This window comes from Magallana gigas, chromosome 4, assembly GCF_963853765.1.
Source record: "Magallana gigas chromosome 4, xbMagGiga1.1, whole genome shotgun sequence".
NCBI classification, from domain to species: Eukaryota; Metazoa; Mollusca; class Bivalvia; order Ostreida; family Ostreidae; genus Magallana; species Magallana gigas.
Window position 1 is genome coordinate 28,777,779 of NC_088856.1, and position 16,045 is coordinate 28,793,823.

Here is a 16,045-nt window from a genome sequence, read left to right on the forward strand (position 1 = left end):
AGAAACGTCAGATATTATAATTAAATTAGCATAAATATCAAATTTTTTAAATCCAATCGCATTCGAAAAAATGATGACAATTTTTACCGATATGAAAAATTATGTGTCAGCCATTTTACGACGATGGATGTGTAAAATTTTCATAAAAGGTCATTCTAAGTAATGCTATACAGGTGGTACTTAAAATGTATGTATTTAAAGCTGTCAATTTTTGTATTTAATAATCAGCAAATTTTTTTGTAAATAAAAAATCAATGTTTGTGAAAAAAAGATCGCTTCAGTCGCATTATACAAGCTTCACTTTTTTATATAAAAATAAATTTATGAAGTAATAATTTAAAGTGTAAAACAACTGCGTTACACATGTAATAAATTTTTGTAAGCTTCTGTAAAGTTGAACAAAAATCATTATCAGTTATTTAGAGGGAAGAAGACGCTCGAGATGGGAAAATTCAAACTCCTTTACTTTGCTAGTAAAGGCCGCGGTCAGCCGATTCGTTTATTGCTGCATATTGCTGGAGTTGATTTCGATGATGTCAAAGTTACTCGCAAAGAATGGAAGGATATCAAAGCAAGTAAGGTGCACCAGATTCTATTATTCCACATTACATCCTGATTTGGGTATCCTTTACATATGCTCATTTTGGCTTAACCAAACTGTTGGCGTTGTCGCCTGGTTATGTTTTTTTCTGATGTTTGCTTATATGTTGCATTTGAGAATCTTTTATTTTTTTTTATTAAATTCATTGCCTAATACAATTCACGTATCTCAAACAATAGAGCAAAAACCCGGTGATTGTCATATCATTAGTCCTATTCATGTGGTCATACAAATGTTAATGGCTATGGTGTTTTATTTCATACGTGTGGTGTATACTACTCCTATGATAAACCTTTGCTTTATCTAACGAGTGATGCTTTATCAAATGCTTCCTGTCCGAACTATTTTTGATATAGCCCCCCGCTTCAGCGCTTTAGTGACCTATTTTCGAAGATATGCTTGTACTTTCAACGCAACTATATCTACTACAAAAAACATAAATAAATGGATTTTCTTTTCGAGGAATTCAATTACAATTATGAGGGAAAACACATAACTGTGTAGCATAGGCGTCGGGGCAAAGTTATACATAACCGTAACCAAAGACTTTTTTCCGCTTGTCAGGAGTTTGGATAAGTTAAGCCTCCACCTCACACTTTGAATTTGCTTTCGACGACTCTGTGTAGTTAAATCAGGTAAAACTGCAAATAACGCTAGCTATCAAGAAGTTCATCCTGACGACGCAATGAAAGCAGAACGTGTTTATATACAAGAACTTACCGAAATAATGTTTCTCAAGACTTTTATTCCACCACCAGTAAACATCCTTATTCAATATTTTCGAATCATTAGGCTAGTGTTTGTTTTATAAATCATCAACAACTGTTTCTCGATCGAGTCAATTCAAACTAACGAGCATTCATAATTTTGTGTATGTTAATAAAATTATTCAAGTCTTCTAGTCAGTATTTCCATTTAATCAAGTGAATAAGCTCTAGGAAAAATTATTTAGAGAAATAGAGAAATAATAGATTATTTTAAATATTTGAAGTTTTATTTCAGTGAAACTTTACATTAAAACACTTAGATTTATATCGATCATAATGACGTACTAATTGTATTGCACAAGATCACAATGACCGCATAACACAACGATGCATCATCGTTTCTAATCTTTTGAAAAAATCAAATTGGTTCATATAAGGGACTGTCTCAAAAGTTTCATAATATAAATCAAATCGTATAAGATAAACTGAATATCCATTATTGCGTATTTTATTTTGCTTTATCCAGCTCGTTAAACTGGTTATATTCGCTTGGCAAGCCTTGCGAATATATACACCATTTATACTCGTTGGATAAAGCAAATATAAAATCACACAATATAGATATCCTCTATATATACATGTAGGAGTCATGTTTTTAATTCTGGAAGAAGTAATTGCTTTACAAGCAGGTTTTTGATGCAGGTCATTTATGTAAGTGACTATTTGATATAATATATTCATCGTACCTTTGTAACTCCACTATCCTGTTCAATAGCAAGAGTTCTCCTTTTGTTTCAAAAGTCAAAGAGAGCAAAATTGCAAATTACTTATACTTTTGATTACGTGAAATACTAGTATAGTTATTATTTACACGAATCACTGTTTAATAAAATTAATGAACCGCAAGGCAGTTGCATTGAGTGTTTGTTAGACTACCAGACTGTCTATATCTATTTGAAACTTTACTCTGCCAGGAATGATTGTCAGAGTGACGTAGACCTAGTAAAATATTCAACAAAAAAAGGTGTGAGTTAAATTTCTTTCAAGTATAAATTCTAATATTGGTACCCCCAAGCTGAAACTAAACACCGAGGTTGATGTTTTCGAAAGGTGAAATTTCAACTCTTTTAAGAAGTTTTTAAGAGCCAATGGTTTCGTAAAAAAAACATCCAAAATTGGGTAGAGGATTATCAATTAATGATGTTTGCATAAGGATTGAGGTTGATTTAATTGACTGTCTATTTGATTTTAATGGAATGTTGGCTTTGTATATTTAGGATGCCTGAAATATCATTCAAAATGCTCATTAAATTAATGCAAAGATTTGTAGTTCTCTTGGCCAACTGGTACATAAATATATTTACCAGTTTTATCTAACCTGACCGATATTCGTATGTATGAATATTCATTTTTCTCTCCAACAATAGATATGCCCCACCGGAGACTTCCCGTGCTAGAAGTTGATGGAAATCTAATTCCACAAAGTGGTGCCATTTTGCGGTATCTCGGCAGAGAATTTGGTAAATTTTAAATACATTGAGACTCTGTTACATGACATTATTGGTACAAAAAAACCCCAGATATGTTTAATATGATGGTATATTTTGATGTTTATTCAAGTCTGGTAAAATGTTATGAATTCTCTTCAGGTTATTACGGAAGCAACAACGTGGAAAAGACAAGAATTGACGTCATATCCGGTGCTGTGGACGACATAATATTCCTAATGGAACGTTTATTCTACAATGAAACAGTAGAGGCGGCAAAAGAGAATTTAAAAAAGGAAATGGTGTCATGGCGCCTTGAAGAATTTCTTGGTATAATGGAGGAAACCCTTAAAGAAAATCACAACGGCGATAAATTCTTCGTAGGAGATCAGGCAAGTCTACAATCATGTCATTGATTACTGAGTAACTGAATTTGTCAAATATCATTACTTTTCTGCATACTAATTTAACAGTGTAATAAACATGTGTACCAGAATGCATTTCACCTTGTATGTCATTGTGTTTAACTCATTAGAACAAATTTGACATCGTGTGTTACACAAAGATTAAATTAATTAATTTTTTATGTTGGATGAACTGGCCTGGATATAATATCGCATCGTATTATAGCATTTCGCCGAAAATCGTTCTCATGAGAAAAGCTTGATGTGATAACTTTATGACGCTTTTCATTTAAAGGGGCACGGTCACGATTTTGGTCAAATTCTATTTTTTCTATTTTTAGCCGGGCTCTGCTGAAAGCAGAGTCCTGGCTATAGGCAGGCAAATCGCCAGTGTTACTATAAATAGCACAAGTAAACAAAAAACCAAACAGCGTCAAGGTAAAGCTTCCGCTATACCAAATAGTTACACAAAGAGCCACGTTTTGTCAAAAGAGTTGGCATTTTGTTTCTTTTTTTTAAATTTCGAATGAATTGTCTATCTTTTTTAGTTTTTTTATTAATAACGTGTTTTTAAAACATTACTATGCATTTTGGACACATACAATGCGCATGAATTTCCATGAACTACTTTGCTGCGCGATGAAGAAATGGGGATTGAATATATAATGCTTGTTGCAAAATTCAAGGCAGCAACTGTTGAACTTTTTAACTTCTACAAGACAGACATATTTTTTGTTTATAGCCGCTTACAAAATTTGGTCGCTCTCTGATGCTTTGCCGACATTAAAAGCATGAGAGAGAGAGAGAGAGAGAGAGAGAGAGAGAGAGAGAGAGAGAGAGATTTTCAGTCTTTACTACACAATATGCATAAAGACACACCAAAAGAGCCCGGCTTTCAGTACTTCAGTACTTTGATTATTATTTACAATGCTTTAGAAATGCATTTCTAATGATTAAATGAAATTTGAGAGTCAGTTGTGGAGTAAAAAGCAAGATACAGGACTGACAATTCTTTGCAATGTAAACAAGCCACCTGCCCTGTTTTTGTTTACATAGCTTAAATATACCAGTAAAAATGTTTTTAACCTGATTTGTCTATCTTTTTTTTTTTTTTTTTTAGAATTTTCACTTTAACATTCAGAATGTAAACAAACGCTTTGTTTACATAGCAAAGAATTTCAAGCTCTGTAACTTGCTTATAATTTATCATCAAATTACACTCAAATTTCGATTGTCTATTAGGAATGCCATACAGAAGCATTGTAATCATACATGTAAGAATCGGAAAAATAATTTTTGACAAAAATCGTGACCATGCCCCTTTAAATCCATTCTAGGTCTTTTGATTTTTGCATGACGTCATTAGTAGCACTTCAAAATATTGAGCTGTTATCGGCATTTAAGTGAAATGTGATTCATTTATCGGTATTTAAGATTCATGGTTTTGCCAATGGTTTCTTATTGATAGGTGTGTTTTGATACAATTTAAAGTGAAATGACAATAAAATCTAACAATTTGAAAATGTGTTTTGATAGAATCGCTGAAGTTTATGAAACACCGTACAAAGGCAAGTAGGCACTATAATTCAACATTTTTTTTTACATGTACCTGGTAAGGTTAAAATTTCTTTGCACATTTCGATCGAATTTTAATGAATTACAAATTTACAAAATTGTTTAGTGATTTTGAAGCCTTATTTAAAAATTCAAAGAATATTTATTGCTTAACTGTATTTTTTATGAAAAACTGTATCAAAATGGACTGTATATGTGAAAGTTTTCCTAATGACAAGTTCAACGGGCTAAAAAGGTTGGAAAAAAAAATAAAGGATTGTGATTAGTTTCTTTTTTATAAATTACTTTATTCTATTGATCTCAATAAATAATTAAAGTGAGTTTTGTTTGGAAAGCAGTCGTCGCTATATTTGCTCTGTTAGTGTACATGTCTGAGCTCCTACAGCATGAAAAATAATATTCGCAAAGTATCCAAATTTTATTTCAGTTAAATTGTAATCATTTAATTTAAACACGGAATAAATTGCTTAAACAATACGCACATCAAGAGTGGAGAAACCATAGCAAATGAGTTTTCTTCCTGAACATTACTTTTATTTTTGAATTACTTATTGATTGAATGTAAAATCAAAAGCAACAATATCACAATACAATCTCTAGCATGCGATCTCTATATAATATTACTTATCATGACAGTCATGATAAGTAATATCATATAGAGATCCCATAACGTCAAATGCAAACGTATCATATGATGTGATGTGTTTGCATTTGACGTTAATGTACATGTATACTATGGTTCGTACATCATAGAAACCAGGTATTAAGTAATATATTTGTTATAGTATATCTTTGAACTCGATATTGTTTAAGACATTACAATTCATCGTTAGTTGCAGTTACTTATATAGCTGATAATTTAAAAAAGACATGTACATAACAAATAATGATAATTATTCTATTGATTGGTCTACTGTTCCATTTTTTTATTCATTGAAAAGATAGCTAAATCAATTTGATACATTGATTTGATTATGATTTTTTAATGAATTTTTGAATTGTTCAGTATTTATTAGCTAACCTTACCTGAAAGCTCAACTGAGCTTTTCTGATCACTTTTTGTCTGTCTTTCTGTCTGTCCGTCCGTCTGTCTGTCTGAAACTTTTCACATTTTCAACATCTTCTCCAGAACTATTGAGCCAATTTCAACCAAGTGGGTCACAATGGGGGCCAACTTTTTACATACAAATATATATAGAGAATAATCTTTAAAAATCTTCTTCTCAAAACCCAATTGGCCACAAAAGCTGAAACTTGTGTGAATGGTAAGGTAGATTTTAGTTTGTTTGAATCACGATCCCCGGGGATAGGATGGGGGGGGGGGGGCATTACATAGGGATAAATAGAGAAATGTCTTTAAAAATCTTCTTCTATAAAACCATCTGCCTAGAAAAGCTGCATCATTAGTGACAGCAACCTCAGATAATGTAGACTCAAATTCGTTCAAATCAAACTCATGTAAATTAGGGTGCGGCCACATGGAGGTTACAATTTTACAAAGGAAAACATTTTGATTATTTACAAAAACTAAAATGTAAAAATAGGGGTTTTACTTATACATGTATGCAATCATTTTGACATATTGCTGATTCTTTAAAAAATGTTAACTCCTGGGCGATTCTTGGGCTTTACAGGGAGTTCAGAATTTAGGTTCTTATTGAGAACTGCAATTTTCAGCAAGTAAAATTACTTTAATATCATCCTGTTAAAAAAGCAACTTGATTATAAACATCAGAATATCCGAAGGGGGGGGGTGGTTGATTTTTTATTTATTCATAATCTAGATGTATTATACTACATTGTCCAGATAGTTTGCATTATGAATCATAAAGCTGATTTTATAACGCCTTTTGTTCCTTAGGTGAGCGATGTGACCCGTGGGCCTCTTGTTTATTTTTCATATATAATTTTTTTTGGTGATTCACAGGTGTCCATTGCAGATATCCAGGTATATAATGTATTGGATGTCATACCTGAATATTTCTCTGATCATGCGATTAACATGCCTCCTAAGTTGACGGCATTTATGGAGAGATTTATAGACATTCAAAATGTCAAAAACTTCCTGAACAAAACATAGATTAAACAACAATCATCACGCACAAAGAGAAAAAAGAGCTAAAGAAAAATGGATAGATTTTTGGTGTAAGTAAATAAGAGAAAACGAGTTTACTATTATTAAAAGTACATGTATTAGATGAAATAAATCATCAATATTTTTTGTCTCGTTCAATTCTGTTTCTTTTGTTTGAGGTAGGTTTTCGAAAAAGGAAATGTTGAATTTCTTTCTAATTAAAAATCAATAAAATTCATGAAAATGCTAAAAAAAAACAACTAACACACTGGTACTCATTTATTTCATCATGCTCTGATGAATTTAGGTACTTTTGGTCGTAATTGGAAAAAATTTAGGTATTTAATAATAGTGATTTTACTTCGTTAGACCTGCTAAGTGTAATAATGGTAATATAGAGCAGAGTTGTGTCAAAACAGTATCTGCCCGTTCTCAACGGTCTAGCAGTGACTTTGAAAATTCTTTGATGAGTTGTACTCTTTGTGCTTGGGTCATTGAAGACTAAATATTCCGTGGAGAAGCTTGGTTTAGTTACTGTTTTGTTTATTTGTGACCAGACTGCCATCTAGACTTCTGTCCTATCTCTCTGTATTGCATCATTGCACCATATACAATATAATGTGTCCTGCTTTAAAAAATGGCTTCATATATATATATACATTTTTTTTCTGGATAAGAAATATCACGGTATATGCATCAGTATTAAACCCAGAAAGACAACTGAATACTTTTATACTTTTGTGTTTTCCCGTTTCTACAAGTGATTGCTATTCCTTTAAATTGCTGGTTGTTTTAATAACCGTAAATAAGGTTAAGCCATTCCATTAGTTTAAGCAATTAACTGAGAATTATTAATCTAAAAACTTTATCAGATTGTTCACGCCCGGAATATTGGAAGTGAACAGTATCGAATCCCCAATGAATTTCTGTTGAGGCCAATTCGACCTTCGAACTTTCGCATCTAGGGCGAAGATGCTAGAGTACGAAGATGCAAGGCAAAACTCCTAGGATGCAAAGACGAAGGAACGATACTACTGTATCGCTCATTTGCCTTCCCAACTTCGCACTCTCCCTTTAACACCATAGCAATTTCGTCTTCGCCTTTTAATGTGTGCGCAGCTCTTTATCGTTTCAAGATAATTTTCACTATATAAAATGACGCCTTCAAAGAAGACGAACATTTGAGAAGTATATCTATAAACTAAAAATCTGAACACTTTTTCCAATTCAAATGTTTTAAACCATTGTACTAAATTAAGGCACTGTAAACCAATTTTTATTCGCGGCGACATTATTTCGCGATTAACTGCCAATAAAATGGTTCGTGACGACTAATGTTCGCGACCAAGCCTTTAGTTATCCAGAGTTGTATATACCGAGCGCAGCGAGAGGCGGGCGAAGCCCGCCTCGCGAAGCGAGGATTAATGGTAACACGTATATATAAGAAAATCAGTGAAAAATGAAAGTTGAATCAGGGGTACTAAGGCCAAAAACATTTTCTTCCAGCCCTGGGCGCCGCCATATTGGAAGCCATTTTGTTTTCAAAAAGATAGTTCGATCATTGATTGACTGTTACTTATCGATGTTGTTTCCGCTTTAAATTACGACAAAACTCAATACAAAATTTTCGTCATTCAATAAAATGTTTCAACCATCACTCATATTGATAAAGTAATTAGATAGTGGCGAAAATATCTTACAGCACGACTAAATTTACGTATGTTCCATCCAAAAATTAGAATTTAAAATATAAAACACATCGAAATTTGCCTTTTTAGCAATTGAATAAGTAATGAAAATTCTTTTTTAAGACAAATTATTTTTTTTTAATATATCTATATAAAATTCAAAAAATCTACGAAGCACGTTCGGTCGTTTCCGATCTTCTTCGGATCTCACGTTGCAGACGACGTAAACAAATATTCGCCGCACAGCTGTCAAAAGTTACAAAAGGTTAGATATATAATTTCTTTGATCTGTTTGGTATAGAATTTACAAATTGTCTTTAAAACACAGTAAAAATGCCATTTGAAGACACAATCAAGATTGAAAACGAAGATTTTTATCGCTTTGATGTACCTGGTAATGGTGACTGTTTTTTCCATTGTCTCAGTCTTGAATTACACGGTCGAGACGATTTTCGACGTGTTGCTCAACTTAAAAACAAGATTTGCAACTATGTTTTCAACAACTGGGCTTCTTTTGAAGGGGATGTGCATGCATGCCATAATTCATCTCTTACCAAGTCAACTTACTTAAATTTCATGCTGGTCCAGCGCAACTGGGCAAGTGCATGTGAAATCAAAGCTGTATCAGAAATATTAAATCAGCCAATTAAAGTTTTCTTGACAGGTAGAGCTGGTACCAAGTTAGTGTACAATAAATCTCTGTATGTCCCAACACATTGTCATTTGACCCCTCCAATTACTCTGCTACTGTCTGATGGCCACTTTCAGCTACTAAAAAAGGTCAGTCATGTACGTGATAATGATCACACATATGCAACAGCTTTGGCACATGAACCAAAAAATCTACAAAGTTCCCAAAATGTGAAAAAATCATATGCAGCAGCGGTTAAGTCTTCTCATCGTATCACAAACCCTGTAAAATGTGTCCCTCTAGGTGAAAAATCTTTCAGTCAAATCCAACAAAATATCCCTCCTGATCATTCATATGCAACTGTAAATTGCTGTGTATCTTCCAGTGACTGTAGAAATTATCCCACTCCTGATCATTCATATATTCATATGCTACTGTTAATTTGCCCAATGAAATCAACCTGAATCAACTTCATGACCATGCTTTGTCCTCTAACAGTGTAGGTAAAGACCCCAACAACAGCCCTACCCATAGTTATTTGAATCATGATCAATGTTTATTAATTTCTGCAGAACATACAAGCAACTCCCTTTCAAAGAAGCGAAAATCGAATAAAACATTGCAAAGCAGCCCAAGCTCAAATGCCCATACTGATACATCCAATTCTGCAAGACCATTAAGAAAAGTCCGAAGAGTTTATTCCGATAGTCAAACAAATGAAATTTTGCAGCCTTACCAAATTTCTGAAAAGAATAGTTCACAACTTCATCAAACTGCATCATTAGAAGTAGTACATATGAACCAGAAGAGGAATCCTCTTACAAAATTTGTAGAAAATTAGGCTTACAATATGAAAAACCATTACATAACGAGACCAGTTATGACACTAAAAAAAGGCGTTTTAGAAATACATACAAAATTAAAAAACAATTAAAATCTGTTGGAATGTGCTTTCAAGATATACCCGAACCACCTCCTGAAACAAATGACGGAAATTTTAACAAAGCAATGGACTGTATACGGGCATTTGAGCTTGAACAAATGTCTTACTCTGTTCTTTCTTGTTCAGTATGTCATGAGGCTAGAATTGATATGAAAATGTTTAATGAAAACACATGTTTTCGTTGCCACAAAGACAAATCACATATAAAAATGTTCTCCTCTGAAAATAACATGAATCCTGGTAAAGTTCCCAATGAATTGTCTGATTTGTCTATTGTCGAGCAACAACTTATTTGTCGTATTGCACCATGTATAAATGTCCATTTGCTCAAACATGGTGGGATAGGGTCAAGTGGCCACTGTGTTACATTTCCCCAAGAAGTCAATGAACCTGCCCAAATTTTCCCCAGACTCCCTTCTGAAATTCATATTTTAAAAGTATGCAAACAGGGTAAAAATAATACATCAACAAATTTCAGGGTGAGACGTTATAAAGTTCAAAATGCCCTCATGTGGTTGAAAGAAAATAACCCTGCTTATTCAAATATCATCATTTCTCAAGATAGGTTAGATGCTCTACCTTTGGATGAAGAGATAAATGTCCTTTCAATTCATTATAATGACAATACCAAACATACAAATTACAAGGGACCAGCTTCTGATCAAAATGCTCCTTTTAAACAAAATATAGATGGAGAAAGTGCATCAAGTGTTCTTTTACCTGATCCAGTAGTTAACATTCCAGACAAGATAGAAACTATTTTACAAGATCTCACAAATGAAAAATCCAAAGACAAAAAGAAGACACCAATACTTCCTTGGCCATCAAGAGGGGAAACTCCAATATCTGAATACACAACAAAACATTTCTTTACATTAGCTTTTCCGTCACTTTTTCCTTTCAGTTCAGGTGATTTCTTTGACAATCGTCCTGTTACTTGTCTTTCCATGTCAGAATGGGCAGATCATTTACTATGGTTTGAAGATGGCAGGTTTGCTAAACATCCTGTTTTTAAATTTGTAGTTCACAACATGATAATGAGAAAAAGAGCTTTAGAATCTAGCACTTTTGTTTTTAACCAAAAACTAGGAGACAAGCATTTAACAGTTGACGATTTGAAAGAGAAATTGCAAAATGGGGACATTTCAGTATGCAAAAAAATTCTTTATTTTAGTGCTTCTTTACGTGGGACAAGTCAATATTGGGCCCAAAGAGCAAGAGAATTACGCGCTTAAATTCAGTTTAAAATTAATGAGGGACAAGGGTTGCCTTCCTTTTTTACTACAGGTAGTTGTGCCGAGTTTCACTTTAAACCACTTAGACGACTTCTCCATCTATATTTACAAAAAGTCACTGGGGAAAATATTGATCTGTCCGATAAAAACACAATGTTTACTGTACTTCAACAATACCCCCATGTAGTAGCCAAATATTTTGATCTTCGTACTCAGTCTTATTTTAAACAAATTATGAACCCTTTATTTAATGTTGACTCCTATTGGTATCGTCAAGAATTTGCCAAGTCGAGAGGCATGGTCCACTGGCATGGTTTATGTTGGAGGTCTGATAGGGAGCCTCACAATTTATTACACGATGCTGTAGTAAATGGGCTGTCAGATGATGACTGTGCATCAAGACTTGGTAAATGGGCAGCACATCATTTTGGTATGACTGCTTCTCATCCTGCAGGCTGTGACCTTGAGGGTAACCCAAGGAAAGACTTGTGGCCACCACCGGAAGGTACTTCCCAACCCACCTGAAGAACTAAACCCTTTGGTTAAACTTTTAATGGATGTTAGTGCAACACAAGAATCTCTTTTAGAGGATCATTTACTTTTATCAAACAAATTCAATTTACACCGATGTTCAGCCTATTGTTTAAAAAACTCAAAAAACAACCTACAATCATGTAGAATGGAGTTTCCCAAACCTGAAAGACAATATCCTGCAATTGTAAAAAGATAAAAATAGTTCATTGAGACTAGAGATGCCAAGAGACCATCCAGTTCTTGTACAACATTCAAAATACCATACTCAAGGATGGAGAGCCAATGGATACATATCTCTTATTCTTTCTAAAAGTGATCCAGAAAATCCCTCTGTAAATGAAATATTGGCCACTGAAAAATATATCACTGGTTATGCATGCAAGGGCAACCAACCAACTGGCGCAGTAGCAGATTTATTCAATGATATGGTGAACTGTTCAACTGATACCTCATCATCAGCCAAGTCAATTTGTACACGTCTTCTTATGAATTCTGTAAAAAGAGATATTTCATCTGTAGAGGCTTGTTATGAACTTTCTTCTATTCCTCTTTATCGTTCTAGTCACACTTTTCAGTCTGTTAGTTTATCAGGATCACGTATTCTTGAAAAGGGGGCATTTAATTTGACAAGAAATACTGCTCTTGATAAATATATACATAGAGATGAAAATGACAATTCTTCCTTTTATGCTTTTCTGTGCAGGTCTGGTAAAGTACCGGTAATAACTGGGTGTAATACACAAGCTACATGGCCTCTTGAGGAAAATTTTTGCCAGACTTCTCTTCTGCTTCATTTTCCTAACTGGAGAAATATATCTGATATAAAAAATGAAAGTGCGTCTTGGGTCCAAACATTTATTAGCTTTTTTGATTCTGAAAACTGTCCAAATTTTCTCAAAGCTGAAGTTGAACGTGCAAAGGATATTGAAAAGTTTGATGATAATGAGGCTGAAGAAGAAATCAACAGCACCTGTAATAGTGTTGATGAACCAGAATGGATGAATATCATTAGACCATGTGCCAATTTTGAAAATAATGCTGATTTTGAATTTGATGATGGAGGCCCTAGTCATGACTGGACAGCTACTTCTTATGAGTATCCTGAAAATGAGAAAGACTTTTCAAATATTATGGAAACATCACTTCAAGGCAATAGTAATGTTTTACAAATTCCAAATGTTGATGTCCAAAGGCTCAATACAGAACAAAAATTTGCATTCAATATTGTTTTAAAAACTCTTGGTGATTATTTTGAGAAAACAGATAATTATAAACCATTACGCATGGTAGTGTCTGGTACTGCAGGATCTGGAAAATCATATTTAATCAAATGTCTCGTCAAAACAATACGGTTGATGTGTAATTCAAATAAATATGTTCAAGTTATTTGTCCTACTGGTAATAGTGCCAACATCATCTCTGGTGTAACCCTTCATAGTTTTCTAAAAATACCAATAACAAAAAAGGGGAAAGAAATGAAACCACCTGATGGTTCCACAGGTGAACAGCTACAGAAAAACTGTCAAGATTTAAAAGTACTCCTTGTAGATGAAAGGTCTTTGATAGGAGCAAATACACTTGGTTGGATGGAATTTATGTGCAGATGTGGAATGAATCAGGAGAGGAGTTCTGACCAATCTTGGGGCGGAATACCAGTTGTTGTTTTCTTTGGTGATGATATTCAATTGCCCCCTGTGCTTGATTCACCTGTATACATGCCCAGTGCATCATCTCCAGCATCAATGCATGGAGCTTTAGTTTGGAAAGAATTTCAAACTGTCGTCAACCTATGCAACATTGTCCGGCAAGGTCCAGAAGAACAATACTTCCGTGATATTTTGATGGCATTACGTAATTACAGCATAACACATGATCAGGCTACTTGGTTGCAACAATTCCAATGGTGTGATCTTAAATCAAAATTCAGTTTAGATTCAATGACGCAAATGGACGACAATGCTCTTTTTGTTTTTCCAACTCATGAAGAAGTCTGGCATCATAACAAATTAAAATTGCAAGATAAAAATAAGTCCCATCCAGTTCTGAAAATTCTAGCTAAAGCTCAAGGGCCCCATGCAAGTAAAGCTGATTCTGATAAAGCTGGAGGTCTATTAAACTCACTCTTTCTTTGTAAAGATGCAAAAGTAATGCTAAGTGTCAACCTTTGTGTTCAGTTTGGTTTGTTTAATGGTGCACTGGGTCATGTTGTGGACATTGTATACAAAAATGGGAGAAATCCTTCAGATGGTTTGCCAGATGTTGTGATGGTTAATTTTCCATATTATTCAGGTCCTCCATTCATTCATGATAATGTTACTGTTGTACCAATACTTCCAGTTACTAGACAGGTAGAATGACTTTTTCATAAATGTAAAAGAACACAAATTCCTCTTAGACTTGGATGGGCAACAACAATACACAAATGCCAAGGTATGACAATAGGATCTGGTGAAATTAATCAACATATAATTATCAATCCTGGAACTGGGCAATTTGAATCACGAAATCATGGAGCATTATTTGTTGCCCTTTCCAGAGCCAAATCCACGGGAACTAGTAATGCCAAACTTCCAGATTTTGCATGGCATCCATCTGTTTTCATAAACCAAGACAGACTTTGTCATGTGGTTAAAACAAAAACTACAGATTCTCGTACCCGGGAAATCTTGCGTTTGCAAAATCTTGCCAACAAAACAAAAGAGGAGTTTGTATTCCTTGCAATTTGTTGCATCTGAACAGTAAATTGCATTCTCTTCTTGCAGGTGATTTGGTCTGTGGTGGGTGATGTGATAATCGCTAACTCAGTCAATTCACACTGTGTGATCAGTCTGCAGAATGCATATACATGTGTACATATGCATTGTAAAGTCCAGTTTTTTTATTAAAACCAATCTGAAATGTTTAAGAGACATACGTACAGCTCTCCTTAATCTGTGGCCACAAGTCTTTTCACAGTTGACAAGTTGAAATTTTTAATGGCAAATTCTTGCTCACCTAACAGTATTATAGTATTTTGGATTTCAAATCTTCTCAGGGGAATTGAAACACTTATTATGGTTTTATTATTACCCTAACCTCTATTGCCCACATATTCATTCAGTTAATAGGATTATCTCTTTGTTAAGATAATTTCTAAATTGAGTATTTCTTCATGTTGATCAATTAATGATATATATTTTCAGGTATATTCTCTTTGCCATACATTTTCTTTTTCTATTTAATTTCCTCTCTAAATCTCACTCCCAGATGTTGTTGTATCAAGAATTTCTTGAGAAGTATATTTTATTGAAATCTGTAGACACTAGACAAAACATATATTAAAATATACAAAGAAAAGGGGGCAGTATTCATCCCTCTGAGTTATGGTGCATCCATATTTAGACCTTTTTGCACCTAAAATGCAATTTCATCCCAAAAAAGGCAAGTAAGATACCTTAAATCCACTGTCAGTTCTTTTCTATATACATATACCACTGTACATGTTTAGTAATTTTTAAAAATTCAACCACATGAGGGCTTCATTAGCTATACAGTTGAGTTCTTTATTTCACGTTCACTGCTTTTATTTTTATTATATAAACTTAATATACAGTCACTTCAGTGTGGTGGACAGTTGCTAACCCTTGACTTGTGGCTTTTATCATTGCAATATGTAATGCCTAATTATTATAATATTGAACCTATATGCACCAGTTAAAATGACAGCTTGTGAAAAATTGGAAATCTGGTGGGTTTTTTTAATTGAATATTATAAAATAATTAAATGTTATATATATATATATATATATATATATATATATATATATATATATATATATATATATATATATATATATATATATATATATATATATATATATATATATATATATAAACAGTCACCATTACCAGTATATCACTTAGCTACATGTAGATTACCGGTATTTAATATTGATATTGTTTCAATACGTATTTAAATGCAATACTTAGTACATTCTGAAATATTACTTACAAAAAATCTATATCAATATTCAATAAATAATTTAATTTCGATCTACAGTTTAAATTTGCAATTGCATATTTAGATGCTAACCCATTTCATCATTTCATTGCCACTGATTCGAGAGGTAGAGGCCTTGAACACTACATTTCAACCAACTTTCCAATGTGGGATTTTACTGTAATTG

The 16,045-nt window shown here is 33.4% G+C and overlaps 1 protein-coding gene across 1 annotated transcript; it reads left to right on the forward strand.

Annotated features, from left to right (window-relative positions):
- The first annotated feature begins 397 nt into the window (after window positions 1-397).
- Window positions 398-3,236, forward strand: LOC105318889 (S-crystallin SL11). The gene is made up of 3 exons (XM_034449216.2): window positions 398-575; window positions 2,736-2,828; window positions 2,958-3,236. Exons 1-3 carry the CDS (start codon window positions 443-445, stop codon window positions 3,209-3,211), a joined length of 480 nt encoding a protein of 159 aa, XP_034305107.2. The 5' UTR covers window positions 398-442; the 3' UTR covers window positions 3,212-3,236.
- Window positions 3,237-16,045: the final 12,809 nt, after the last annotated feature.

Coding starts and splice junctions, on each gene's coding strand:
- LOC105318889 (XM_034449216.2), top strand. CDS start 443: ATGGGAAAATTCAAACTCCTTTACTTTGCTAGTAAAGGCCGCGGTCAG. Junction 576..2,735: donor ATGGAAGGATATCAAAGCAA/GTAAGGTGCACC, acceptor CTCCAACAATAG/ATATGCCCCACCGGAGACTT. Junction 2,829..2,957: donor GTATCTCGGCAGAGAATTTG/GTAAATTTTAAA, acceptor AATTCTCTTCAG/GTTATTACGGAAGCAACAAC.